Raw genomic sequence first — 26,895 nt, forward strand, 5'->3', positions numbered from 1 at the left:
CAGCAGGGGCACCTGCCTCAAATGTTAGATCCATGGGGTGCCACTGAATGGGCCCCATCCTGCACCCCCTGAACTGGCCTGTGTGGTACCACAAGGTGGGTGTCCGAGTCAACGTTTGAGGGGGAAGTGCCACCTTGCTGTTTGCTTCAGGCGGCAACAGGACTGGGGTTGGCTCTCAACAAAACCCTTGGAGGAATGCCATCCCACCCTCCAGTCTGTGCATCTGCATGAGTCCCTGTTCTGGACTGTTCACTCAGAGAGGCAACAGGCACACTCCTCCATTCTGGGTGGCAAATCCCGGGGACATCGTCTGTCTCACAACCCATCAGACTAGGCGCATAACGATTATATCAACTCAGCTTTTGGGCTACAACTTCCAGGATTCCGTAGGCAGCGTGGTCAGTCCTCTGAAAAAAAGGAACCTGCCTGCCAGGAGAGGCTGAAAATGCAAAGAACTCTGTTGATCTGTATTTATAAAACAACGGTTTGCATCTCTGTCAACAGCAGGCCTTTGGTCGAGCTCATGGCTCTTGGTGCTGGAAAAGATAACAGCGCGAGGAAAAGCGGAAGGCAGCAGGAAAAGAGGAAGGCCAAATAGGAGATGGATAGACTGCATAAAAGAAGCCACAGCCAAGAGCCACGCAGGAGGAGAGGACTTTTTGGAGATGGGTTCCACCAGACGTTGAGGGCAACTGGACGTCACATAATAACAGAAATAGCTCTTGTCTTTCCATTCAAGAGGACTCCGAAATCATCCTCAACTACGTATCATTGCATCTCTGCCCCTTTTGAAGACCAGGGCAAATCTCAGGCGAAACAATGAAATGAGGATGAAGGGGGGATGTTAGGGTCCCTGTAATCCAGAAGTCTGGGAGCGTCAACACGCAGAGTCCCTGGTTCCACTACACTACCAGTTCAACTGGAGTCCCAAGTATTGTGTAGGGACTGGCGTAAATTGCTGAGAGCTTCTTTCATCACCAAGGTGCAACAGGAATGGGGAGTAGATTTTGTCGAATGCTACCTCTCTCTCTCTCTCTTTCTCTCTCTCTCCAGGCAGAGATCTGAGCTACGCCGGCCTCATGGTGTAGCTCTGGATGGCCGTCTGAAAGAAGGCCAATGTGTTCTGCTCCGGCCGGAATAGGATCACGTAACACTTTGGCCCGAAGTACCCAATACAGACGCTGAGCAAGTTTAAAAGCCCAGTGACCACGTCAAAGGCCGTCACCACAACTCCCTCGCAGACCGCCATCACCACGACGAGGACCACCCAGCAGGTGAAATAGCTGGTCATGCATAGGGTGATGTATTTCGCCTCGTTGTAGTTCTTCGGCAACGCTTTCCCCGTGTAGGCGAAGCAGAAACATGCGAAGGACAAGACCATCTCCAAGACGTTGTTGAAAACGATGGCCGAGAGGTAGTTTGGGTTGCAGGTCAGGATCAGGACCGCCGGGTCGCTGCTGCTGACCGCACTTTGGAGCGGCAACGGAGGAAAAAAATAGAGGTTCATTCCCACAATGACCACTTTCAGGGTGAAGGCGGTGGCCACGAAAATCCACTGGCCGTTGTACCTCACCCAAGCGTTGTAAGCTCTGGGCAGCCGGGAAGCCATCTTGAAGACGCACATGATCTGGAAGGAGCGCACACTCATGCAGGCCATGCAGATGGTGAAACAGAGGCTGAACACCATCCGGCGGCAGATGCACTTGACTTCCGTCGGTTGGCCGATGTAGAAGAAGAGACTGCAGAAGCCGACAATGAGGGAGGCGATCATGAGGAAGCACAACGGGCCCCCAGCCGATCTCACCACCGGGGTGTTGGCATGACGGACGAAAATCAACAAGAGCCCCCCAGCAGTCAAGAGGCCCAGAAAGGTGAAGAACAGCAGGAAGATGGCGACGGGGCTGTCCCACTGAAGATAGCGGACCGATCTCAAGAAACATTCCTCTTGGCCGGCGTGCGACCACATGTCTGGCGGACAGCTCTGACAGGAGAAGATGCCTACGGAGCAAAACACAGGAAATCAGAGTTTCCCGGTTGACCCTTGGGATTACACGTGACGTCACAGAGGTGGGGCAATCCACCCTGCACACCAAGATCAACCTCCCTCCTCTTTCTCTAGACCTGCTCAATCTCAAGGCTGACCTCACCCCCTGGAGAAGGAAACAAGTCCCTGAAATGGCGCCCGGAGATCTAGAAACCCTGAAAGAAAATCTGGGCGTTCAACCTCTAAAACTGTGGTCCCCAACCTTGGGCCTCCAGGTGTTCTTGGACTACAACTCCCAGAAGCCTTCACCACCACCTCTGCTGGCCAAGATTTCTGGGAGTTGAAGTGCTAGAACATCTGGAGGCCCAAGGTTTGGGACCACTGCTCTAAGACACTTAGAACCACCTACTCTCAGGAAAACGTTACCTGTGGTAAAGGATACCCGACATCCCCCACAGTCCCCGTGGCTAGTATTCAAGAACAGTGGCTCTCAGCCTGTTAGATGTGGTTGAACTTGAGTTCCTACAAGGTCCAGTGAACATGGTTGATGGATAACTGTTTTCTGAGCCAGGGTCCAAAAACATCTGGAGAACCCAAAGTGGACAGTTGTTGTCGTTGGGTGTTTTTTTTAAAAAAAAAGATTTTAAAAAAAACCCTAAGGGCTATGTCTGGTTTTTTGTTTTGTTTGTTTGTTTGTTTGTTTGTTTGTTTTTCATTTGTAGGTCATGGAATAACTTTTGGCCGCTCTATTACCAGATGGGGTTTTAGTCTTATAAGGGCCCCTTGGAAAGGAAACCTGGAAATCTTTTTTAAAATAAATCATTTAAAAAATTAAAAAAATTAAACCACAGAGAGAGAGAGAGAGACATACTGCTTTGGTTGAGGAACGTCCCGGGTTTACACTCCACGCACTCAAAACAGCAGGAGAGAGATGCCAGGTGTTTTTTCATCTGTCCTGGTTCACACTGCTCTGAACAAACAGATTTGGGGACCTGGAAAACAGCAAGTATAACAGAGATTTCATTTGTTCCTCTCTATTATTTGGTTCATGCACGGGCGTAGGTGGTTGGATTAATCTGGGCGGACGCTCGTCAGGTTTTTGAGGTTTTCCCTGCAACGGTTGGTGGACTTTCGAAAGAAGCCTGGATCCTTCCCAACACTGAGGATTCTGTGCCCTAAAGACGGAGGGAGAGAGGCACCTCCTTCGAATTCGGTACAGATGACAAAGCAGGGGGTGGGATAGATGACCACCAGGGTTCTTCCAGACCTTGCCCCCCCCCCCCACCTAGAGGAGCAGCCAAGAGGGTGAGATCCATCCTCCAGGAACATCTCATGGACAAACCCTGCTCGGAGTGAGCTTCAAGCCGGACACAAGGGGGCACCCTCGCACCAAGGTAAAACACGTTGGTGGCCGGGTTTCGTGGCACTCCCATCACAGAAGGGGACTGCAGGTCTTTATTTACATCTGTTTGGGGGGGGGGAATCTGATAGCACTTAACGTAAGCAGACCCTGAGTCACCGAGAAGATCGAATCCTCTCTGACAGTCTGGGAATAACTAGTTGACTCGTAATTCATTTCTCCTAAACCTCGGGGATAAATTCATAGTTATCTTAACACTTGTAACTGGAAAAGGAATGGCTTCATTGCATTTGGGGTGTAACATAATAGTTACTTTTCTAGTTACCCAGGTGCGAATGCCCTAAACACGAAAGTCCTAGAGGAAGGCCTTACCGTGTTGTTTTCCGTGTGCCAGAGGATGCTTTCGGCGTCAATGTGTAGCTCGTTTAATTCGCTGTAGCTGGCAATTCTTTGGAAGGGCTTCCCGGGGGTGTCCCATAGCCACTCCAGGACCTCGAAACCGTTGGGAGGGTCGCCTTTCTCATCAAAGTTGATAGTGATGTTCAGAAGGCTGAACCTCACCTGGCTCATCTCTTTCAGCAACTACAGCGAAAGAAAGGCCAGGTTACATTAAAAACCTTCCCCTGCATTTTTTGATGGCTCAAAACCCCCTCTAAAAGGTCTTTAAAATTACTAAAATAATTTCCCAAGCTCGTTTTAGCTCCTTTGAAAGGACAACTTACTGCCCTCGACCCAAGAGTCTAAAGCTTGATGGAGCATCAAACCTTTCCCACCCACCCCCATCATCTCTCTGTCTCTCCATTAGTGACAAAGAGACCTTTGAAACCCTGAAACTCACAAGCATTATTTGGGATAAGTTTTTATGATTGCAGTCCACTTCTTCAGAGGCCCGGACTAAAACCTTAGTAAACAGATCCTGGAACGTTAAAAGGGTCACCTATTGTTGGTAGAAACGTCAACCTCCTGATATTTTATCCCAAGCCTCTGGAGAAGCCACCAAACCTACACAAAACAGAACATGCAAGTTTCAAGCTGAGGAAGCATGCTTCAGCTTTTGGCCACTCATACTTTTTTTTTTCTTTTGCAGCCTCCAGACGTTCCTACTAATAAAGGCTTCTTTGAGATTGCCATTTTCCATCCTTGGGAGCCTCCAGGAGCTACAAAAAGCTCCCCCCCCCCCAGCCTGCCAAAATAAAAGCAGGCATGGGGTTCCCACAAGACTCCGTTCTGCTTTTTTCAGGAAGGTTGGTCATCGGCACAAGCCCTGGGAAGAAAGACGGAAGGAACTGGAGCCTTGAGAAAAGAAGACAGAAGGGAAACAGGAGAGCCTTTTTCAAAGACTCGAAAGGCTGTCCTACAGAGAAGGGGCAGGATCTGTCCTCAATCGTCCCGGAGTGCAGGGCATGTCACAATGGGCCCAAGCTTTATGAAGCCAGGTTTAGGCTGAATAGCAGGAAAAAAACCTTCCTAACCGTTAGAGCAGTACAACGATGGAACCACACTGGAGGCATGCAAGAAAATAGTGGTCAACCCTCTCTCTGACCGGCTTGATCCCTGCCTTGATCAAGGGGTTGGACTAGATGGCCTTTGAGGGACCCCTTTCAACCCAATTATTCTACTATTTTATGCCCAGCGGTCTCTGAGGGCAGAAAACAGGCCCTCCCGAAGTGGCCTATGATGGGTCCAAGCATCTCCCCCCACTCCCCCCAAAAAAGAAGGTTCGAGACAGAACGCGTGGTGTTCACCTGCCAAGGGTAAACGGTGCGGTGGCGGCATCCGGTGGCGTTGCAGCCCAGAACACGGTGCAAAGCGTGAGCTACGGCGTAGACGGCGGAGTACACGTTGAATTCGATGCGGCTCCCGGTCGCTCGGAGAATCGGGTCCATCTCCTGAGCCTTGAAGAGGCAATCGTCACATTCTTGATTACACATCGCAGGGTCCGCCCGCGCTTCGGCCCCGTCCGGAGGGTCCCCAGATGGCCGGACTCGGAAGTCATCCAGCCCAGGAATGGCGACTTTTTCGGGGGCGATCCCGATGAACGTGCCGAGGCGGGAAATCCCCGGCAGGTCTCGAAGCATGGAATCCATGGCCCAGGCTTCGGCCGCAATCCAGACGAACCCGGTCACGTTCTGCCGGACGGCCTCCTCGAAAAACCTCCAAAGGGGGACCTCGGTGCTCAAGACGATCACCACCTTGGCCGAGCTCCCTTTGATCCTCTCCACGAGGTTCTGGATCCGTGCCTTGGCCAGAGCGGGCCGGTCATTTGTCCAAAAGGGGATGCTCTCCTGGAAGGCGATGCAGGCCCACGTGGCCTGGGCCCGGAGCTGATGGAGGTTCGTTTGGCCGTACTCGTCCTCGCTGTACAGGACAATCACCCAGTTCCAGCGGAAGCTCCTCAGAAGATTGAGTAGGATGACGATTTGCTGCTCGGTGCTGGGGATGGTCCGGAAAGCCGCGGGGAAGGTCCTGGGGTTGCTCAGGGATTCCATGGTGGCGCTGTAGCTGATCTGGAAGGGGAGGAGAAGAGACTCGTCTCCAGAGGCTCAGCTATTCATTGACATAACGACGATTAAAAAGACTCTAATATTTTTAGGCCGTGGATAAGTGAATACATGGATACTGATCCCATGGATAAGGAAGGTCCGACTGTCCTGGTCAGTTTGCAAAACCCATCTCTCTCTCTCTCTCTCTCTCTCTGCAACAAGAAATTAAGAACAGCAGGGCAAAGGAGACAGAAACGGACGACAGAGCCGCATTTCCTGTGGCAGGGAGTTCCCCAGGTCAGCAGCTCTGGGGATGGCGTGGAGTCCAAAACTCTTCCCTGCCTATATATCCCTTTTCCACCACCCCCCACGCCACCTTACCTGTGGGACAAAAAAATTACTCAAGAGGTAAGCGGCCGTGACAGCGGTGGAGGACACATCCGGACCGATGACGGCCATGACCCGGGGCCGGTAGAAAGTGTTGCTCGCCTGGATCTCAAGAAGGGACCGATTGTCGGAGAGGAAGAACAAGAGCGGGTGGACAGCGTTGGAGTGATAGCAGATGTCCACCATCTCGTAACCAAGCGAAATGCCCGGCAAGAGGAGGCTGGAGTTGTTGATTTGTTCCACCGCGTAGCGCATGGCCTGCAGGTAGCTGTAGCCCATGGCCTTCGTGGGGTACCTGAGAGAGAGAGAGAGAGAGAGAGAGAGAGAGAGACACGGACGGTCAGAGGACGGGTCAGAGGACGGGGAACGGCTCTCAGCTCTCCATGGGAGAGGCCCCCCGATGCCCCTTTCATCTTGCCACCATCCCATCATGGTTTGCTTACCTTCTGGTTCCTTCAGAGGACTACAAACCCCATCACCTCCAGTCGGTGTCCTGCCTTTATCACCACGCCTGGGGGGGGGCTAAACCCCATCTTGTAAAACTCCATCCCTATAACTATGTTACTGGCAGTTTGAAGGTGAATGGGGGCGGCGGCAATGTTAATCGACTACAACTCCCATCATCCATTGCCATCCGCTGTGCTAGCCAGGGACAATGGGAGTTGCACTCTGATCACCATCTAGAAGGACACCATGTTGCCCGGCTCTGACATGAACCACGCTGGTGTCTTTGAGTCGTTCTTTTTGCCTTTGTGACTCCCTGCCACTGGACAGACCCAAAGCCACTGAAACAGAATAAGATCCATTTTCTTGCCTAAGTTCCAGCAGGCGGCAGGAACAGGCCCTGGCCTTAGCAGGATGGTACCGACCCTGGTCTCCAGCCCCCCACTCCAAGAAAAAGGCTGGGTTCCGCACCCACCCCTCCCTGGGCTCTCATTTCATCTTACCAAGGGGCTAGTCCTCACTGCCGCCGCTCCCGATACTTACTTTTTACAGTCAGCCACCCAAGATTGGGAGAAGTAAGGGTGAGTCGAGGCTTCCATGTGTAAAGAGAAGAGCCCCCCTAGAATGTAGTCTCCAGCCAGGTGGAAGTGAGAAGAAGGGGTGGCGAGCGGTGTCGCCCTGGCGATCCAGGCCCCGAGGCAGGCGATCACAAGGGTTCCTCCAGCTGCAGCTGCCCCCATGGTCCTTCTCTGGCCGCGGGGTTGAGCCGCGAGAGGGGTCAGGAGTCTTTAAGCGGTTCCTCCACCCCCTCTCTGCCCTCCGCTCTTTGCATTGGAGACGGGAGCTGGTTCATTTGCACGTATTTAAATTCCCCACCCCACCCCACAGCAGCTTCGGCAGGCAAATGACCCAGACCTGCAGGTGGAGAAGGGGGTTCGGGGCCGCAGGAGAAGCAGCCGCTTCGGACGGCAAGCTGCAAGGCTCCCCAGTAAAGGGGGGGGCAGAGATGGTCGTCAGATGGAGACAACCCTCTGGGAGAGGCGGTTCCAAGGCAAAGCAGCAGATGCTCAGCAGCCAGCGTTTCACGTCTACCTGGAGGTCCCGAAGGACAGAATGCGTTTTGAATCCTGCTTCTGTGCAGAAAACCATGGGGTATGCAGGATCGCGGTGGGGTCCTTCGGCTACTTTGGGTGGCGGGCCCCCAACTGCCCACTGGAGAGAGCCAGGTTGGGCCCTCCCTGAAATGGTTTGGAGGAGATGGTGGGAGACTGGTCCTCAACGTGGCAGGTGCTGGAACCGGGGCGCTCGGCCAGGGCTGCTCCCCATGAAGGCCGTTTCCACGGGAGGCACAACTTGGGCATAAAGCCACTACCAAGAAGACCCCCCCCCCACTCACCCACCTTGCTTTGGGTCATAAGCCACCACACCTCCCGCCTTCCCCCGGGCTCTGCCCTTTTCCATTTGGCTATGCAAACCCTCTGATTTCCTCAGCCAAATAACGCCGCGTCTCAGATTTGCCTGGCAACACCTCTGCCCACCTCAGAAGGCCGCTCCGGGTTGCGACCGCAGCTTGACCCGGTTGCCGTTCGGGGGAACCCAAGCCAAAGTCCGATTTGCTTCCAGAGACACCCTCGGCGGTGTTGGTGGTGGTGGTGGGTCTGTGTGTGTTTAGACTGGCCCACCGATCCTCCACAAAACCACTTCCACCAACCCATAACAAACTCTTTCCCTGCAGCTCCGTTGTACGTACAAGGAGGTGTCCGTTGTTGTCTTTAACAACACAACCACCGTGCAAGGGAGGCCAATTTGAGGCAGGCAGCGGGAGAAAGAAGGGACACCCAAAGGAACAGCCCATCTGCACGATATACAATTAGACCAGTTTGGGACCAGTTTAACTAGCCTGATCTCATCCCGGCTCAATGTACACAAGGACCCGGGAGAGGAATTTCCAACCAGCCCTGTCGTTCCAAGGCGCTGGTTTGTATGCAGGCCCTTCCCTCCTTCGTCAACCAACGATTGACATGGGACAGAACATCTGGAACAGGACAGGCGGGCGCCAGTTTCACCTACAACAGCTGGAAAACATCAGGTTCTCTCTTTTTTTTTTCCGCACACAGACACAGAAAGCTAAATTGCGCCCCAAAACCCGTCTCTTCCAACACACAAGCCAGGTAAGAGGAGCCTTCTCGGTTGATGGTTAGAAACTTTTATTAGAATTAGCCAAAAAGCAGCAAACATCCCCAATCGACAACCACACTCATTGGAAACTCTTAATGAAACCGCTAAACGAGCAGCAGGATCTCACACACATCCGCACGACGCACACAAGTACATTTCTGCATTGCAACCGTCAGGCTCAAAACGCATCCCGTTCCACGCCGATCCAAAGGATGGTCTGTGAAGAATTAGTTAAGCCAAACCGGCTCGGTTTTGTTCCGAGTGTGATCCAGTGTCGAGACTTCCAGTGTCACACAAATCTCTGGCGCTCGAACTCTCGCGGGGCTGAAACTCCTTTTGCATACAAAAATATGTCAAAGGAGAGGCCGCCGACATGAAACAAAACTGGCAAGTAGTCAGTGCTTTTATTTGGACGGACTAAAATTCCCCCCAAAGCATGCAAACTTTTGAATGCTACAGCACTCTTCAACAAATCTAGGTGACGCAGGTCTACAGGAGCACTGTTATCTTGGGCTGGAGTTTAACTGCAAAGTTGACTCTCCTGCCACATCTGACCCGAGAAGGTGGCACATCCAAAGCTTTTCTCTTCACCTAAACCCTGCTTTGGCCCAACGGTGCCTTGAGATGAAGGGTTCTGGAGAACTCAAAAGCCTGCACAGTTGCAGAATAATTTTTTTAAAAACAGAAAAAGACAAAAGCCCAGCCTGCGGATTTCATTTTGTTATTGCAGATCATCATAATGATGCTTGTTTTTATGTTAAAATAAGGAAAAGGTGTCCTATAAGATACAGCAGCGTTTGAACTGTGGAAAGGATGTGCCAAACAAAAAGAAAAAGGGAAATCATTTTTGAGATGGCTTTTTCCAGTGTGTTCGAACGTACCTCTAACCGATGCAGAGTGTGTTCCCCACCCTCCCTTTCCCACCCCAATGGAAGGAGAGGGTGAGGAAAAGAGGCACAGCTTAAAAACAGAGAAGAAAGGGACAAAATATTTGGAATTCAGGCTACAAACATTTAAGAGGGGCATATTCAGAAAGCCTGCACGTCTCGTCCGACAACTGGAGCTGGCGTCCAGGTGTGGGGTGTTATTTTTTGTTGAATTTCCAATCTACGCTGTTCGTTTTTTCCAAAGGGAAGCGATTCTACCCTGTTTTGGAAGACTGCCCCAAAATGGGAAATCAAGAGGAGGTTCCTATGAACAAAGGTCAGTTCCTAATGATTTCTGTGCGTTAGGAAAGACTGCCAAGGCCTGTAACAGATCCACCACTTCGTACGTAGTGGCTCCTCGGGAGAAGGCACGGCTGAGCATCATCATTGCATGTAGGGGTATTTCCAGTCCCCCAGAGGCGCGTGGGTTTCTTTGATGGCCAGTGGAGAGGTCCAGCGTAAAATATAGAGCGGGCTCCCCGGTTTGTCATTTGTGCCTGTTTTAAAACATTAAACAAACAAACGTTGTGATGAAACATGTTGATAGGTGGAGCTCCTCCCCCTTGGCCTTCAGCCCCGCCCACTATGATAATATGCCCCGCCCCCAAACTGAGAACTGGATTTGAATACAGCCCTAGTGCATCGATGGGGGATCACAAGGTTCTCTGTACATTTGTCTCTTTGATTCCTGCTTACGCCTTATTGTATTTTCTTTTTTAATTAACTATCTCACCTGCTGCTTATTATTTTATTTTAAACCTATTTTAATGACTTATAGTTGATAAATAAACACTTCCTTTGCTGGAAGGTTCTCTCTCTGAACCTAGGCTGACGTCCTTCTGTGTTCGCCCCCAACGTACCCGAAGCGCGAGAGCCACCAAACGGCTGCTGGGCCACGACGGAGCCGGTTGATTTGTCGTTGATGTAGAAATTGCCGGCCGCGTTGCGCAGGAGCTTCCTGGCTTCGGCAATGACGGTGCTGTGAGAATCAAGGCGAGGAAGAAAGAATCAAGTTGGCGGTGGAACAGGGTTATCGGAGTGAAGGAGAGAGGGAAAGAAGAAGAATCATCAAAAGTATCACGAGGACTTGGTACGTTGCAGCCCAAGAGAAATGGTCGGCGTCAACTCCAGCATCCCTCGCCAACAGGGGCATTGTGGGGGATGATGGGGACCGGAGTCCAGCCATGAGGAAGACCAAAGCAAGAGTCAATGAAAGAGAGAAAGGCCGGATCTTGGAAAGGAAAACAAAACGTGATATATTTCCAACGGAATGGCGTTCCTCTATCAGAGCAGAAATGACCAGGAGCTTTATGGCACCAGGAAGGTGAAGAGGTTTTATCCGGCATTCGCTTCCAGGAGGCTGAGCCCACTCGTTCAGAGTGGCTTCCGTGGATCATACAGGGCCACAGACAAAGCCCACGAGCTACAGCCCGCACAAGCCGTGGCCGAATCAAACTTGGCAAGTTTTCGAAGGTGGCAGGAGGCTCTCGCAAACATGACCTGCGAGGCAAGAAACCCGAAGCCGGACTCGAATCCCCCAGCTCTCTTGGAAAGAAAGAAGGGGCTCGGAAATCCAGATTTCCACCCACCTTGGGAAAAAATATTAAATGCTTGCAGGCTCGCTCCCCAGGGCATTGCGTGGACCGCCTCGCACACGCCGGGCGCCCCTGCGGTGGGGGGACGAGAGGGAGGCAGAGAAGTGGAAAGAGGACCCAAGGGAAAACCTCAGGACTTACTGATCCTGGGCGAACACCGCCCCTGTGAGGCCATAAGGAGAAGTGCTGTCTATCAGCCGGAGGACCTCTTGGTACTGCTTCTCCGGGTAGACGTACACCGCCAGGATTGGGCCAAAAATCTCCTATACATGGAAGAGAAAAATAATAATAAGCAAAACCGACGGCTGCCCAAGTATCAGCTGAGCTTGGGGGATAAAGAGCAGGTCTAAGCTCTGCTCGGGAGGGGGGGGCAGACGTGGTCGAGCGTACGGGCACACCCTGTTTTTCTCTGCAAACGAACGGGGAGCGTCCAACGTGGCACCTTCCCGTGGACTCACCTCTTGCATGATGGGATCCTTCGGGTTTTTGGTCTCCACAATGCAGGGCTGGACAAAGTAGCCGATTCGGTCGTCACACCCACCCCCGGCCAGGATGGAAAGGTCGGGCGACGTCTCAGCGTGTCGGATCCACTTCCGGGCGCGCTCGAAAGACTAGACGGGGCAGAGAAGAACGCCCATCGGTGACCGAGGGCCTCTCCCTGGCGTCGTTGCTGGCCACTCCAGAGGAGGCCCGAAAGCCGTCAACTAAAAAACAGGGCCTCCTCGGTAGCGGCCCCGGGCTTCGGAATATCCGTCCAAAGCAGGTTCAGCAGATTCACTTGAGATCTTGTGATCCCAGCTGGAGAGGAGGTTTTTAGAATGGATTCTTGGTTGGTTTTCTGGATGTTTTTTTAAAATTTATTCTCTTATTTCACTTTTTAAATTTAGGTTACTTTTTGCGGTTGCCCAGAGTAGCGGCTAGATGGGCAGGGTATAAATCCAACAGACAAATGAAGAAACAATTTTTTAAAAAAATTAAAGGAATCAATCAATCAATCAATCAATGTTCTACGCAGCACTTCTACCTCCTGTTGAACTTTGCTACTAAACAGTCAATTTTTCAAAAGTGCAGTTTTAGATGCTTGCGAGCATCCTAACCAGAGCTCAAGAAGGTTCTGGCTTTTGGGGACGATGCTCCCCAGAAGGGACCACCAGTTTGGTTGGAGAAATCTCAGAAGCTTGGCTAGCTCAGGGGCTGAGAGCCAGAGGTTAGGTGTTCGAATCCCCCACTGGCCTTCTTTGACAGGGGCTGGACCTCATGATCTCATAGGGTCCTTTCCAGCTCTGCCATGCTAAGATGAGGATGATCACAAACGGCAGAAAACAGCAGCTCTTCAAAGTTCTGCTCACTGCCCGCACTTGAGGACCGGCGTGCGCAAGAACCAAGTTTAAAAGCGAAGAGTTCAAAGTCAAGGAAATCAAGACCGTCCGGAGTGCCCGGGAGGCGAAGAGGAGGCTGGGAGCCGGAGCCTGAAGGCCCCCCCCCAAAGGAAGTTTCCTGCATGGCCAGTTCTCAGCCCCCCCGAACTCTTCAGGGTGTGACAGGAGATTAGCCACATTCAACAGGAGGAGCGGAAGACTTCAAAGAAGCTCCCGGCGCTGGGAAAAAGAGAAGCGTGCAGGCAGGCAGGCAGGCAGGCAAGCGAAGGAACCGTCTGGGGATGTGGGGCGCCGAGGAGAGGAGAGGGACGGGGTTATCGTTATTGACAGATGCCTACTCTTAAGCTGTGAAAATACGTTTTTAAAGAAAGCCTTTCCTGGCTCAGCTGTAATCTCAGCAGGGCTTCGCGTGGTGGGGAGAGAAAAAAGACGACGTGGAGGGGGGGGGGAAAGGCTCAGCTCCTGGGAGGCGGAGATACGAAAAGCGACGGGGTGAGGGGAGAAGCGGCGCAGATCCGGGAAGAGCCAGGGAGACGGAGCACGGGGGGACACACACACACACACACCCAAAAGGGGAAAAGGCGGGATGGCATCTTTGGGGGAAGGGGGCCCTTCTTCCCTGACCAACACCCACCTGGGTCTGGGCTACAACACCCATCGTCCTCCACAAGTGCCCAGGCTGGCTGGCTGGGGATGATGGGTGAGAGGGTCCCGGGTCGACACAAGGGGCAGGAGCCAAAGGTGACTCGCCTACTTTGCAAACATGGGGTCACATATAGGATGAAAGGAAGCATATCATATATCATATGAAATTGATAGTTGATATACAACCCGATACGATACAAATACAATTCAACCCTGTATGACACAAACCAGCCACTGAGCTGCCATCGTTTTGCTTCTCGAGCCTGATCCCCTTTTTCTGATTTCTACCCCTTCCCTGCAGCTTAGCTTGGGATCCCGTGATAGGGACGTAGGCTGTGAACCTAAAGGAATGCCCGGCTCCCTGACGAGCCTTCGTGTTCCCTGGAAGCATTTCGCTGGGCGTTGCCTCCTGTTTGAGCCAAGACAGGGCTTTGCGACGTCCTTTTCAGCATTTTTCACCATGCTTGTGAAAAGTTTTTAAAACCCTGTCTGGAGGGGTGCACCTTGCACTGACAGCTTTCTCTTCCTGGAGGAAAAACTACGTTTGATTCCCAAGCTTTGATGTGATGTGAACAATCCGCCTCTCTCTCGCGGCAGGCTCACAAAACATGTCAGCCACATTCCAAACACACATTAAAAGGTGGGCTTTCCGAAACCCTTGTGTCTTAACGGTTGCATGATTGCTGGTTTCTATTATGATGGATTGGTTCCACAGCATTATAATTCCCCTCTGTTTTATTTATTGCATGGATGTTCTTTGGGTGTGCATTTCACCAGGAGATGCTTATTTATATGAAAGCAAAACAAATAAATAAATATGCCCAGAGGGTGGGGTGGGGGATGAATATGATTTGGCTACGACTGATGAAGATCAGAGGGTTAGCTTTGTGGGTTTTGTTAAGGCTTCTCCCATGACATTGCTCCCATTGAAATAATTGGGGCATGTGGATAGTTTTTGTTTCCTTCTGATGGAATGAGGAGAAGGGTTTTTTTTAATTTATTTTATTTTTATTTTTTGTTCTCAATGGATAGGGAATGAGACATTTGCAGGGTTGAATTTTCCCTCTAAGGTGTCCAGTTATAAAATCTGGCCCGATCCTGAATTGTGGCATTTCAAAGCTACAAGGGCCAGCCGATCCACGGAAAGCACAGCCAGCGTCCAAAAGGAGAAAGGGGATTGCGTGCAAGAGACAGAGGAGAGAGGCCCCCTTACCTTGTGGTCAATGACAGCAGAAAAAAACACTTCAAAATCCTCCGTCGGCTGCAGAGGAAAAAAAAAAAAGACAGAGCAAAAAGTTACAGGAGGTAAAGCAGCCCATCTTTTATTGAGTTGAGCTCCCGGGCTATATGGGCCATTGACTCAGGGGAAAGAAACTTTCTGACTGGCCACGATCCCTCTGGGAGATCAGACAGAAAAGGAAGGACGGTCCTCCCAGAGCTTGGAAAAGTTACTTTTCAGGGGCTGGGATTTTCTTGCAGCTGTAGTCGAAAAATAAAAAGCACCCCTTCAAAGTCTGGTCCTCTCCGTTTCTCCTCCTGTTGCGGCCGCCCTCTTTCCTCCATGGGTGATGCTGGCTCCCCCCAAGGTCCCATGAGATTGGGTCAAGGGCTGCACAAGATGCGGGGCAGCCAGTTGCCCACCCTTTGGTCCTCAGTGAACATGGCAACACAGGGCCCTTCTGGAATCCAGGCAGCCTTACACGGAGAGGCCAGAAATGAGAGCACGGATCTCCCCATCTAAAAGAGGCACTCTAAAACGGAAGGATCGGCGTGCTCCTAACACAAGATTCTAGTCCTTGTGGGTTCTGAATAAAGAAGAGCCGGGCAGGAGAAGATCTCATGGCCACATCCTGTTAGGCCATGAGGGGAAAGAGGAATTAATACTCTGACTTAAGAGAAGGAGGCTTTTAATGAGAAATAGCCAGAGGTGGAGAACCAACATCCTCACAAGCCCTTCTTAGCTGTAGCACCAAGAAGAGTTCAAAAACACAGTGGACGGTGCTGATCAGTGTAACAAACATGTTCTAGCCCTTTTCATCTCCACCAGGACCAGGTCTTTTGCAAAGCTAACGGCTCTTCATGACTCCTTCCAGGAAAAAGCAGCACCAAAATCCTTTCCCTTAATTCCATGATCGCTCGCCATGTTCTGTCGCTGGTCTGAAAGAGTACGATATACCATATCATGCAACCGCTTTCCTTTAGGGTTTTAAGGGTGGCTTTGGGGGTCCAGTGACACCCCCCTTCCTACGCCAATGCAAAGCAGCCTTGCTCCTGGCGTGCGGTAAAAAAATATATGTATTCTCTCCCTCCGAAAGGCATGGGAGTGCCCGCCCACCCCCCGGGGACTGGAGAGCCACACAAAGATGTTCTTGGGAGTGGGTGTCACACACTTTGCATTTTATCCACCCCTGATGAAAAGGGTGGGGGGGCCAAGAGGGACCCTCTTTTAATTAGTCTCCGGCAATGGCCTCTTTTCTCGCTGCTCCAAGTTCATTTCTAAGCACCCAAAGAAAGAGCGAGCAAGAGCGAGAGAGAGAGCGAAGGACGCGCACAGCGTATCAGGGGTGGCGGCGGTGGCGTTTCGCGAGAAAGCAGGGAGGGGGAAACCACGGGATAAAGAGGCGCCTTCAATGGGAATTAAGCAGCCAGCGAGAGCAGCCTCTAATCCCATCAGCCGCCCGCTGAGCCGCAAAGCCCCTTCAGCGGGAGAGCGGCCCCCCGACTCACGTCGCCCACTTTGATCTTCTGGTGCTCCTCCAGGAGCTCGGCTTTGATGCGGGGCCACAGCGCGTCGGGGGCGTAGAGGCGGGAGCAGGCCGAGCACTTCTGCCCGCCGTACTCGAAGGCCGAGCGCAGGGTCCCGCTCACCACGCTGGGCACGTCGGCCGAGGCGTGGACAAAGTGGAAGTTCTTCCCGCCGCACTCTGGAGAGGAAGAAGAGAAAGCCACGGATGTTGTCGGATGGGATCGGGGGGCCCCCACAACCTCAAAAAAGGGACAACGGTCCCGACCGTTACCCATATCCCTCCCCGGCTTTGGGCAAAAACCACCTTTTGCGGCTCGGGGGGAGGGGGGGGGACTTTAAAACTTCGGCTTTGCTGAGATCCACTCCCCAGCTCCAAAAAAATCAGTCCAAAGCCCTTTAAAGGAGGCCAGGTGACTTTCACACCCTGCTTGATATCAGACGCAATCTTGTGCCTTTTCAGGCAGTGTTTTGTGGGAGATCCGAAGGTTTTTAAGAGTCAGTTCCAAGTTTGAGGAGCCCCTTCCTCGGGTCGGTTTCTTTTCCCACCGTGCACTTGGTGGGATTCTGCCCCACGACCCCCTTCTTTTCCCAGAAGGCACTGGGATTACTTCCCGATAAAATTCTGGGCTCCCCCTTTTCCATCACAAACTCCGTCCTCTCCCGCCATGCTCTGGATACCTTCTGCATCCTGCCACGGAAAGAAAGTCCGGCCACTTTCCAAGGCACAGTGGGAACTTCGCCTGGAGAATGACTGCCTGAAATCAGACACTGCCAACTATGAACCTCTAGAAAAGGATCTGAGTTACTCAGGAATTAGGCAGGGCTGGGAAGTGGGGGCATCACCTTTGAAGATTGGCAACCGCTTCTGGACCTGTATTGGTAGGCGAATCTAGACGAGGGAAAGGAAATCGGCTACCCTCCAGGTATTCTGAACTACAATTCTCATTATCCCCCAGCATGCCACCTGGGACTGATGGGAGCAGCACTAGAGGAGACTAGATTCTCTGCTCTCATACAGGATATATAAGGCAGTAAACAGCCATTCCCTGATAACCACACAGGTGTAGAAGCCGTGGCCTTCCAGATGTTGTAGAACAATTTTTCCCATCCTCCCTCACTGGAAAAGGCTGATGGGCACTGGAGTCCGACAGCATCCAGAGGTCTCGAAGCTCCCCAGCAGCAGGATAATCCGCAAAGGGACGAGACGGATCGCTGCCCCTCTTTGATTTTCTGGACTTCTGCTCCTTAACCTCCCTTAACCATCGGCCACACCGGCTGCTGGAGCCGAAGGGCCAAACCTCTGCACGACCTGATGTTGGGAACCCGGGAGGCAGGAAAATCTGCACCTTCGCCCATAACCTCTGAGAAGAGAAGAGAGACCAGATATCTCAGGATGCTGACCTCCAGCAAGCCTCGGGAAGGTGCGGTACTGATCCAGGTTCTCTGAGACCTGCTTCCAAAGGCGTTTGAAGGTTCTAAGAAAGAGAGAAAGGACTTTGGTGAGGTGGGGGGGGCGTGACAGAACCGGACACGGCCAGAGATGTTTTTTAAAAAAACGTCTCTCCCAGTAGCCTCCTGGTCCTTTTAGCCAAGCCCACCCCATTTTTGCATCGTGGTAAAAATAAAGTGAAGAAGAAACCGCTCAGTCACCCCTCCCCCCTTATATTTTCAGGTTTCCACAATCCTCCATGAGAACTAGAAACCTGAAAAAATCAAAAGCTGGCATGCACAGATACCGAACGTCTTTGCCGACACTGTGCGAGCCACTTAAGGTCTGCGAGAAGCTGCATGAATAGATATGTTCTTTCTTGGTGGGGGGAGGCATCCAGGCGGAAGCCGGCTCCTTCCATCCTCCCACCCTCTAGTCCCATCTCGGCTTGCTCGCTCGCAATCTCCGGGGTCTCGAAAGACTATTAAAACCACCGAGGCCGCCACGAAACCAGCGAACGCCACGCTCGGCTGCGCTCTGCTCCTTAAAAGGTGGGGAGCTCATAAATTAGCAGCCGAGCGTGGGACTCCTGTTGCGAGGGCATTAGCATTTTTATTGTTTTGAAAAGCAAGAGTTTGGTCACACTTGAAATCAAAAAGAAGAGGCATCTATGAAAGAGAGAGAGAGAGAGAAAAGAAATGGAGAAAGCGAAGCACTTCTCTTGCTTTCTGTTTGGATTTGCTGCAGACAGGAAGTGGCACTCCACAAACAGGAAGTTGAGCCTCCTTTACATCAAACTTCGAGGACGTGGTCACTGACCAAGAGGGAAAAACGGGACAACCCTCCTATCCGGTGGCCAGGGGATTTTGCATTCAGCTTTTTCTTTTTAAGGAGTGGATCATAAAAATCAGCCATTTGCCCAGCATGAACACCCACACCACCCCAAATTCACTTCATGCAACTCCTCGGTAGGAAATCTGCAGCCAAAGCAACGTTGACAGAGGGGCCACCAACTTCTGTATCAAACTTCCAATGAAGGAGAACAGACCTCTTTCTGGGATGGATCGTTCTGCCGTCAAACGGCTCCTGCCCTCAAAATGTTCTTTCTAATGTTTAGTCCCCCTCTCCTCTGTTTCGCATCTGAATTCTCTTGGCTCTGCCCGGCTCTCCGGGACAAGAGAAAACAGCCTCACCCCCATCTCCTCCGTCAGGGATTCTCAAGCTTGGGTTGCCCAGATGTTCTTGGACTACAACTCCCAGAAATCCTGGCCTGCCCAGCTGGTGGTGAAGGCTTCGGGGAGTTGTAGCCCAAGAACATCTGGGGACGCAAGGTTGGGAACGACCCTCCGAAGGGATACCTAGAGACGGTTCTCGTGGTATCTCTTGGTCTTCTACAGGTACAAACGCACCCACGTCTCTCGGCCAGGCCTTGGTTTCTGGGCTCCAAACCATGACCGGGAAAGCATCTCTGGCTGTGCAAAGCCTGAGCAGAGAGCGGCCTCTCCAGCTTCTCAGCCACCTGGCTGACTTCCACGCATCCGACCCCAAAACCACCCAAAACGCCCAAGCGGCAAGAGGAAGACTTCCACCCTCAAGCCCAGGATCTCCAGCCAACAGCCCACACTCACGGCACGCTGCCGGTGAAGTTGAGCCCACACAAATGCTCCGAGCGGGTCACTGTGTCTCCGAAAACGGGGCCATCCGCCGGGACGAACTGGATGACGTTGGGAGGGAGCCCAGCTTCCAGAAGGATCTTGTAGACAGTGTAGCTGGACAGAATGGCCGTGTCGCTGGGCTTCCAGAGGACCACGTTGCCCTGGAAGGGGAAAGGAGGAACAGCGGGGGAAGAGCAAATGAGATTAAGAAAAACGGTTTCCAGCCTCCTCTCTGAAGGTACTAGTCCTCATGGTGACTAAGAGAACATCTGATCCACAGCAAGAATGCCACCAGTGAGAATACAGAGGAGGACTGCCCTCTGCAGGGGCTCGTTTAGCCACTGTATGACCCAAGGCTGTTAAATGGAACCTCCTGCATCAGGAGAAGTCTACCTCCAAATGTCAACTCCTAGCCACCATTTCACAACATAAGATACAGATCTGATCCAACGTGGCTCTCCTGATGTTGATTCTTTGCTGCTGCTTCCTGGGTAGCAGGTTCGGGGAAGCCGCCACCCTTAAAAATAACTTTTCTTAACTCTATGTCTCCCTTGTGAGGGCCTTTTTCAGCACTGGTCATGACCGTCCAGTTCTCTCAGAGATTTTAGGGCCCGTTTTAAACAACTTTTTAAAACTCCCTGCTAACATTTTCCCTTTTTAGTTTTACTGCACAAGGCAGCTGCTTTCAATCTGGTTTGTGATCATTTTTATTCAGGTTTCATAGGACATGTTTTTAATGGAACATCCAGAAAGGCTTGGTTGCTCGGCAGTTTGAAAACAGAGGGGATAAACAAAGCAAAAATAAAATGTAAATTTAAAAATAAAAATCAGATCAGCAGGGATTCTCAGCAGAAGAGAGAAACCTCTGGTGTTTAAAAAGCTCGGAAAGTTACTTTCAAAAAGTAATTTCTTGAAAAGGAAGCTGCTCGCTCTTCAAGAACCCTTCAGGGGGAGGAAGGGAAGACTGGCACGTTGGAAGTTACTTTTTTAAAAAGATGTTTTTAGGCCTTGAAAATGAAGGCCTTCAGTCCTTTTGGGGAGAAAGGTGGGATAGCAATATTTTAAATACATAATTCATTCATTCCTTATGCATCATTGCAGTGTTCTAAAAAGTAACTTGTTGTATTGTTTAGTTACTTTTCTTTTTTGGGGCGAAAGTAATTTAATGACAGCACAGAACTTTCTTCTAACAGAAGCAACTTTCGGAAGTAAGTGGAGAAAGTGATTCATGGCTCCGGGAACTAAACTTCATTCTTATCCAGGGTGCTTGATCTTCACATGTGGATCTTGGGTTCTGCCCTTCTTACAAAACAACAAGAAGAAAACTAGTTACAACTAACTGCTTTACTTGTGACAAATGACGATGCAACTGGTCATTTATTCCTTCTACAAAGGCTTGCCTGCTCAGATGCTCACCATCAAAGCGGGAGCTCCCACCAGGTTGCCTCCGATGGCGGTGAAGTTAAAGGGAGAGACAGCAGCCACGAAACCCTGCAGAAGTGGAAAGAAAAGGATGAATTACACCGTGGCGTCGAAAGCCTCTGAAGGAAGAGAGAAAGCTTCCCGGCAGACGCACGTGGACGTCACTCTCGTTTATTTATTTTTTTTGCAGAAGAACCTTCAGTGAGGGTGCCGCGCTTCGGAGATTATAAAACCCGCGGGAAGCAGGATTAAGGACCCCTCCCCGGTGGATCTGAGCTCTCGTCGGGACGAGAAAGTAAATTAAAATAAAGTTTCTACTCCATGCCTTGCACGGATCTCCTAAAAGGGATGCACACATCGTCCGTTAAACAATCAACAGGCAGAAAACTATGGGAGAAGAGGAATGAAAGAGACTTTTTTTAGGAACGGGGTGTGAAATTAATCCCCTTAAGTCTTTGCGCATGCCCCCCACACACACACATATAATGAAGAAAACTAGATTTTAAGTCAAGGGAACACAGGACCATTTGGCTAAATTAGGGAGTTACACCGCCTGCAAAGGGGAGGTTGTGAAGTTTAGAAGAGGGATCGGAAAAACGAAAGGGCAGGCTGGCTGGGGGATTTGGGGATCTGTAGTCCGGGGGGGGGGGAGAAGAAGCCACATTTCCGAAGTTTAACAAGCAAGGCACGATTAGAATAACATAATAAATACAGTTAAGAACACAGTAGTGTACAGTACTCAAAATCAGCTAAGCAAATAACTGCCATTTAAAACCGATTAAAAACACAGCCAAGGCAATTCCCAGTGGAGGACTACAACCCCCACCAGCCACCACGGGGCAGGGAGGATGGGAGTCAGAGGAGGCTACACATCCCCGCTCCCCCAGTGCCCGAGACCCCGTCTTACGGCCTACCTCCAGACCTCGGTAGACCATGGCGTTTGTGCTGGGGGGAACGCTGAGCGGCTGCTGGCCCTCCAATTCCAGGGCGTATTTGGCGTTAAAGCGGAAGAAGTCAATCAGCTCGGCGGCAGCATCGATTTCCGCCTGGATGATGGTTTTCCCCTGGAGGGAAGGAGACGGAAGGAAGGAGGCCGGTTGAGGAACAGAGAGGGACCTTTTGATAAACAGGGTCGGGAACTAGCAGCCGCCCCTCCAGGGACCTGGCCCGAGGGAGAGATCAGATTTCCCTCGACTATGCAGGTCAATGCCAAGGCTTTCAGCCTCTTTACCAAGTCGGGGGATTTACCTACACCTTCGCCTTTGAAGATTTTTCGCTCTGCTCATCATGAGAGAGGTGCCGCTTGGCGCTTTGAGACCACCACACCTCCAGAATTCCCCCCCCCCTCCCCGAGGCAGCCTTCTGGGAGTTGTAGTCCAGCATTTTGCTCTGCCCTTTCCCACCCTCAGCCCTCCACAGGTTTGGGGACTCCCAGACGCAGCATCCCCGCCTACTGGCCAAACGAGGCTTCCAGGGGGTGGGGGTGGATGGGATTGAAGGTTAAAAGTTGAGAATCCCTGGCGCAGGACTTCACGGGTCGGGCTGAGAAGTGGGAGAGCCGGGTTCAAGTTCCTCTCGAACATCCATCGGGGGAGCGTGGGGCAGCGGGTCCCCCCCCATCTCTCAGCAAGATGACCTCAGTGGGGTGTTGCCAGGAGAAGGGGGGCCAGAGACGCCACAATTTAAAAAAAAAACTACTAACGAATAATAGAATGAAGATCAAAACAGCCAGGGTGGGATCCCCTCCCTTATAAAAGCAGGAGGAAAGAGGGGAGGTTAGCAGCGACCCCACACAGGGGTTGCGAGCCCTCCACAGACGTACTTGCCCGATCATGGTCTTGGCGAGGATTTCGGCCCTCCTGGGCCCACTCAACAGGTCGGCGGCTTTGAAGAATATCTCAGCACGGTCCTGGATGTGCCGCGAATCCCATTCCTCCCGCGCAGCCAGGGCGGCGTTGATGGCCTTGTTGAGCAAATCCTCGTCGGAAAAGAGAAGAGAAACATTTCGGCAAGCGACCTCCCAGGGAGGGTATTCCAAAAACAGAGGAAAGCCCCTCCCCCATAAGGAACCACGGGGGGGGATTCCCTCTCCCCCCATGAAACCAGACACCTACCACGAAGGCTGGCTGCAAGCAAAACCCACCCCACCCCGCAGGCACCTCCAGCCTGCTGGTGGCTTTCGATGTGGCCGCCTTCCTTACCTTATCCGCATAGCAGTATTTCGCCACCTTATGAGAATGGTTAAAAGGCTGTAAAAGAAAGAAAGAACAGTGATGATGATGATGATGAAAGAAGATCCATTTTAACCATTCTCGGCAGCAACACGACCCACATTTCCAAGGCCTTGAGTTTGAGAGCCAAACAAATTTATCCACGAATAAGAGTGTTATGGATAATAATTAAAGAATTATGTTGATCCTGTGTTCACCCAACGCATCCACAATCAGCCTCATTGCGGGTGAGTTGGACAACCCCCAGGATCAAAAAAGGAAGTCTTTAATTACCAACGATCTCCACCTCTGGGATGACATTATATTGTGTTCGTTATATTACATTACATCTGAGTTTGCATTCTAGTCGTCCTTTTAGCAATCTTGAAACACACACAAATGTATTCCGGCTATTATTCCTACTATTATTTTTCCACATTTTCCTCTGTACTTTTTTTTTTTTAGCTTATCTGGAACTCAGCTGCCTTGAGTCCTAGTTTTGGGAGAAAAAGGTGGGCTGTAAGTCCCATGAATGGATGAATGAATGAAATATAAACATCAACCAACTAGCGTAAATAAATGGCATAAATCAATGGCAGCCCGCGGAGGAATTACAACAATAAAGCTGGCATGGGCCAGTGGACCTCACCGACACTTGGTACCTCACGTCGGCCGTCCACACCTCCTCTCCCCCAACGACACACGGGATGGCTTCGGTTTTGCCTTTCAAGTCGCTGAGAGCCTTCAGAAGAAGGAAAATAAGCCTCAACAGATTTATTGCCAACATGCCTCTCAAACCGGGGGGGGGGGCATTCCTCAAACTCCTGTGCCAGGATTTCAGACCCTTCTTGTTTCCCTCGACCCCCTTTCTTTCTGCCTTTCTAAGCATTATAACCACACTGGGATACTCACTAGGGAGAATGCGGGCCCTCTAAAAAAGGAAAAAAAAACCTTCAGCCCAACTAGGACCCCTCTTCATGTTTCCAACTACAACTCCCATCAGCCCCAGCCAGCAGCCCCAGATGTCAGGAACAATTTTGGTGCCGCAATTCAACGCGGGAGATCCAACCAGGTATGAAACTCAGCGGCTGATCGTGGGCCGTTCCCTCCCTTCTCAGCCCGAGCTACCTCACAAGGTTGTTGTGATCGCAGAAGTCAGGAGGAGAAGCAGGTATCCGTGCTGGACCCGTGGAAAAGCAGGATATGAACGTAACAGGGAAATAAAAACAAAATAGTCAGAAGCCTACCTTCTGGAGAGCCACACGTTCGGGGCTGCCGGGCATGAATCCCAAAATCGGTTCGTTGGCTACTTCGACACGACAGTGGTGCCATCGCAACCTGGGGGGGGGGGCGGTGTCAGAGGAGAGGGGGGTCGAGAAGAAAAAAAAAGGCAGGGATTAGCTGCACAGTCTTGAGCCCCGTTTAGAATTATTTTCTGCCTTAGTACTAGTCTGTACTGATCTGACGCGCTTAAAAAAAAAAAGCCACACACAACTAAGCTTACAAAATATTAGCAAAACCCTGGCAAACATTTCCTGTAAAGTCACTACCTGGCTCCGAACTCTCTTTTAATTCCCCCCCTCTTCCCCAGAGCCAAAGTCCAAAAGTTTGGTCAGCAAAACCGCACGCTCAAGCGGCTAGACCTGTGTATTTCAGTACAAAGTGTGACTTTCGCCACCCCGGGTAGCCCTTCTCGGGATTCAAACCTGCGCTCTTTGCAGAGAACCTTATATCTGAAGACTCTGTCAGGCAAGAGATTTCGAAAGCAGAAGAAAACCAGCCGCCTAAGTTTGCTTTTTAAAGACAACAGCCTTCCTTATCGCACCTGCTTCTTTTCCAGCGCTGATAAGTCTGAACACTCTCATTCATTTTGATAACAACCAGAAGTCGAGGTGTCGGAGAGATAAAAACGGAGCGCGCAGGGGCCGCTCCAGCCCTGATCAGAAAGAGGCCTTAAAGCAGGACCGATCACCCAATAACCTTAAAATATAGCTCTTAATTTTTACACCCTGTGTGTGTGTGTGTGTGTGTGTGTGTGTGTGTGTGTGTGTGTGTGTGTGTGTGTGTGTGTGTGTGTGTGTGTGTGTGTGTGTGTGTGTGTGTGTGTGTGTGTGTGTGTGTGTGTGTGTGTGTGTGTGTGTGTGTGTGTGTGTGTGTGTGTGTGTGTGTGTGTGTGTGTGTGTGTGTGTGTGTGTGTGTGTGTGTGTGTGTGTGTGTGTGTGTGTGTGTGTGTGTGTTCCTTAACTATTTCCTGGGGTCACTTTTTTGTGTGGGGGACAGCTCGAGAGAAACGTATTCGTTTAAAAAAAAAACGCCCCAAGAATTTACTACTCAGGCCATTAAAATGCGACATTAATGATATGTTTTGGAAGGAAGGTCATCTTTTAACCTCGTCTGCGGGAGAAAAACTTCCACCTGCTGCAATTCGGGCTGGAACATTTCAACACACGGATGACACAATTTTTTTTTCCAAACTCCTTACCCCACAGCATACAAAAAAAAAGTTCTGTTTTTTTCCAAAGGATATGAACTTGGTGAAGTGGGCGTCTCCCTGCATCCACCCCAGAGCTTAGGAATTCCTCTTCAAACTTTGCAACTTTTCCAGAGCGGGTTGGTGGATTCTGGGGCTTGTAGTCCAAAAATAGCATTTGCAAGCTTAGCGTCTCTTTTATTTTTATTCCCTCCTCCCTCTTTAAAAATCAATCAAACAATCCCAGGCCAAAGTTAAACTCTGGAAATGAAAATGCTTCTGAAGATAAAGAAGGGAGCAAAATGAACATCCCAGATGAGGAAGGTGGTCAGGGTTCTGCCCCACCGTGTGAAAAACGCCCTAACCTCACACCCTAAGCCTACAAAACGTATTTGCTAAAATTTAGCTAAAATTTAGGTGCTTAGCAAAAGTTTAAAATGTGAGAAGAATAAGGGAGGGGGAATTCATGCCAGGAGAAATATAAACCCTCCACCACAGAGAGAGAGACATATACAGCCTCCATAGAATAAAAATAAATAAGAATCGAAAGTGAAAAACTGGAGGGGCCCCCAAATATTAAACTGCAATAAAATAGGATAAAAAGGCATTTATTAAAAAAAATTTTTTAAAAAAACAGGACACGTGGGTTTACACCTCTACAGAAGTGTGGGAAGGTGAATGTTATAAGAGGAACAAAAAAGAGAAAATTAGAGGAGAGGAACTGGGGACTTTCCAAGAGGTTTGTGGACTACAACTCCCATCCTCCGTGGTCCCTGCTCCTCTTGACCCAAGAATATTTGGACAGCCAGCGCCCCTTAAAGTTCCGTTTCACTTCTGGACAGCTAATATTTCCACCCAGCCCCAAAGAATGGGTTTTTTTTTTAAATACCAAGCAGGACCTGGGTTTATTAAGAGTGCCAGTACCCATCGTCCTTGAAGCAGGGCTGCTGGGAGTTGTAATCCAATTCTAGGGGAAGCAGGAAGGCGAATCTCCCAGAGGCAACCTCCAAACTCTGGCACCCAAAAAAGAGTAATATATAAAACAGACCCCCCCCCCAAAAAAAGTCATTTGCGACACCCACCTATCAATAAATAGGAAGATCTTTTGATCAATAGAAAAAAGGATTCCAGGTAGGACATCAAGGGGGGGATCCTCTAGAGAGGGATCTAGTGGATCCCCCCCATCAACAGCCCTTCCCCCCCCTTTCCCAAGCCCCAAACTCACCCCACTCTGGGAAGCACCTTGTGCAAAAAACGCAGCCACATCGCGGCTCTCTTTGGGGCGGAAAAACAGCTGGGATTTGCAAACCCCCCTGCGAGGGAGCCGGAGCACGCCTGGAACCAACTCCCCCCCCCCGCTTGAAGCTGGATTGTACCATTATGAGGGGAAAGGGGTGGCCAGGGTTTGGCCCGCCCTCACCCTGCCAGGAAGGAAAGGCAAACGCGGCTTTTTTGCGCGGCTGAAAGTCTTCTTTCACCTCGGACTTTCGAAAATAAAAAAAAATCCGCGGTGCGCCGTCCCGTGCCCAAAGGGGCATAAAAAGGGAGAGATCAACACCCCCCAAAAACAAGAGTAGCAGGT

The 26,895-nt window shown here is 50.9% G+C and overlaps 2 protein-coding genes across 2 annotated transcripts; both read right to left on the bottom strand.

Annotated features, from left to right (window-relative positions):
• Nucleotides 1-360: 360 nt before the first annotated feature.
• TAS1R2 (taste 1 receptor member 2) lies at nt 361-6,484 on the bottom strand. Its single transcript, XM_020781973.3, has 5 exons — nt 6,209-6,484; nt 5,090-5,851; nt 3,717-3,926; nt 2,856-2,976; nt 361-1,998 (listed from the first exon to the last, which is right to left on the bottom strand). Exons 1-5 carry the CDS (start codon nt 6,467-6,469, stop codon nt 1,067-1,069), a joined length of 2,286 nt encoding a protein of 761 aa, XP_020637632.3. The 5' UTR covers nt 6,470-6,484; the 3' UTR covers nt 361-1,066.
• A 2,364-nt stretch (nt 6,485-8,848) lies between these two features.
• On the bottom strand, nt 8,849-26,684 carry ALDH4A1 (aldehyde dehydrogenase 4 family member A1). The gene is made up of 15 exons (XM_020782125.3): nt 26,539-26,684; nt 24,091-24,181; nt 23,493-23,585; nt 22,835-22,882; nt 22,456-22,611; nt 21,548-21,697; nt 20,628-20,702; nt 19,185-19,372; nt 17,529-17,602; nt 16,109-16,305; nt 14,595-14,642; nt 11,816-11,968; nt 11,499-11,620; nt 10,623-10,741; nt 8,849-10,259 (listed from the first exon to the last, which is right to left on the bottom strand). Exons 1-15 carry the CDS (start codon nt 26,577-26,579, stop codon nt 10,147-10,149), a joined length of 1,668 nt encoding a protein of 555 aa, XP_020637784.3. The 5' UTR covers nt 26,580-26,684; the 3' UTR covers nt 8,849-10,146.
• Nucleotides 26,685-26,895: the final 211 nt, after the last annotated feature.

The sequence above is a fragment of the Pogona vitticeps genome, chromosome 7 (assembly GCF_051106095.1).
Source record: "Pogona vitticeps strain Pit_001003342236 chromosome 7, PviZW2.1, whole genome shotgun sequence".
NCBI lineage: Eukaryota > Metazoa > Chordata > Lepidosauria > Squamata > Agamidae > Pogona > Pogona vitticeps.

What these genes read in the sequence shown, in the direction of transcription:
- TAS1R2 (XM_020781973.3), bottom strand. Translation starts at nt 6,469, where the DNA reads ATGCGCTACGCGGTGGAACAAATCAACAACTCCAGCCTCCTCTTGCCG. An exon ending in GGCACACGGAAAACAACACG is followed by an intron (nt 2,977 to 3,716) that starts GTAAGGCCTTCC and finishes GCTGTTTTCCAG; the next exon opens with GTCCCCAAATCTGTTTGTTC. An exon ending in GACGTTCCTCAACCAAAGCA is followed by an intron (nt 1,999 to 2,855) that starts GTATGTCTCTCT and finishes TTTGCTCCGTAG; the next exon opens with GCATCTTCTCCTGTCAGAGC.
- ALDH4A1 (XM_020782125.3), bottom strand. Translation starts at nt 26,579, where the DNA reads ATGTGGCTGCGTTTTTTGCACAAGGTGCTTCCCAGAGTGGG. An exon ending in CTTCCCGAGGCTTGCTGGAG is followed by an intron (nt 16,306 to 17,528) that starts GTCAGCATCCTG and finishes CTTCCTCTCCAG; the next exon opens with AGTGCGGCGGGAAGAACTTC. An exon ending in AGGATCCCATCATGCAAGAG is followed by an intron (nt 11,621 to 11,815) that starts GTGAGTCCACGG and finishes TTCCATGTATAG; the next exon opens with GAGATTTTTGGCCCAATCCT.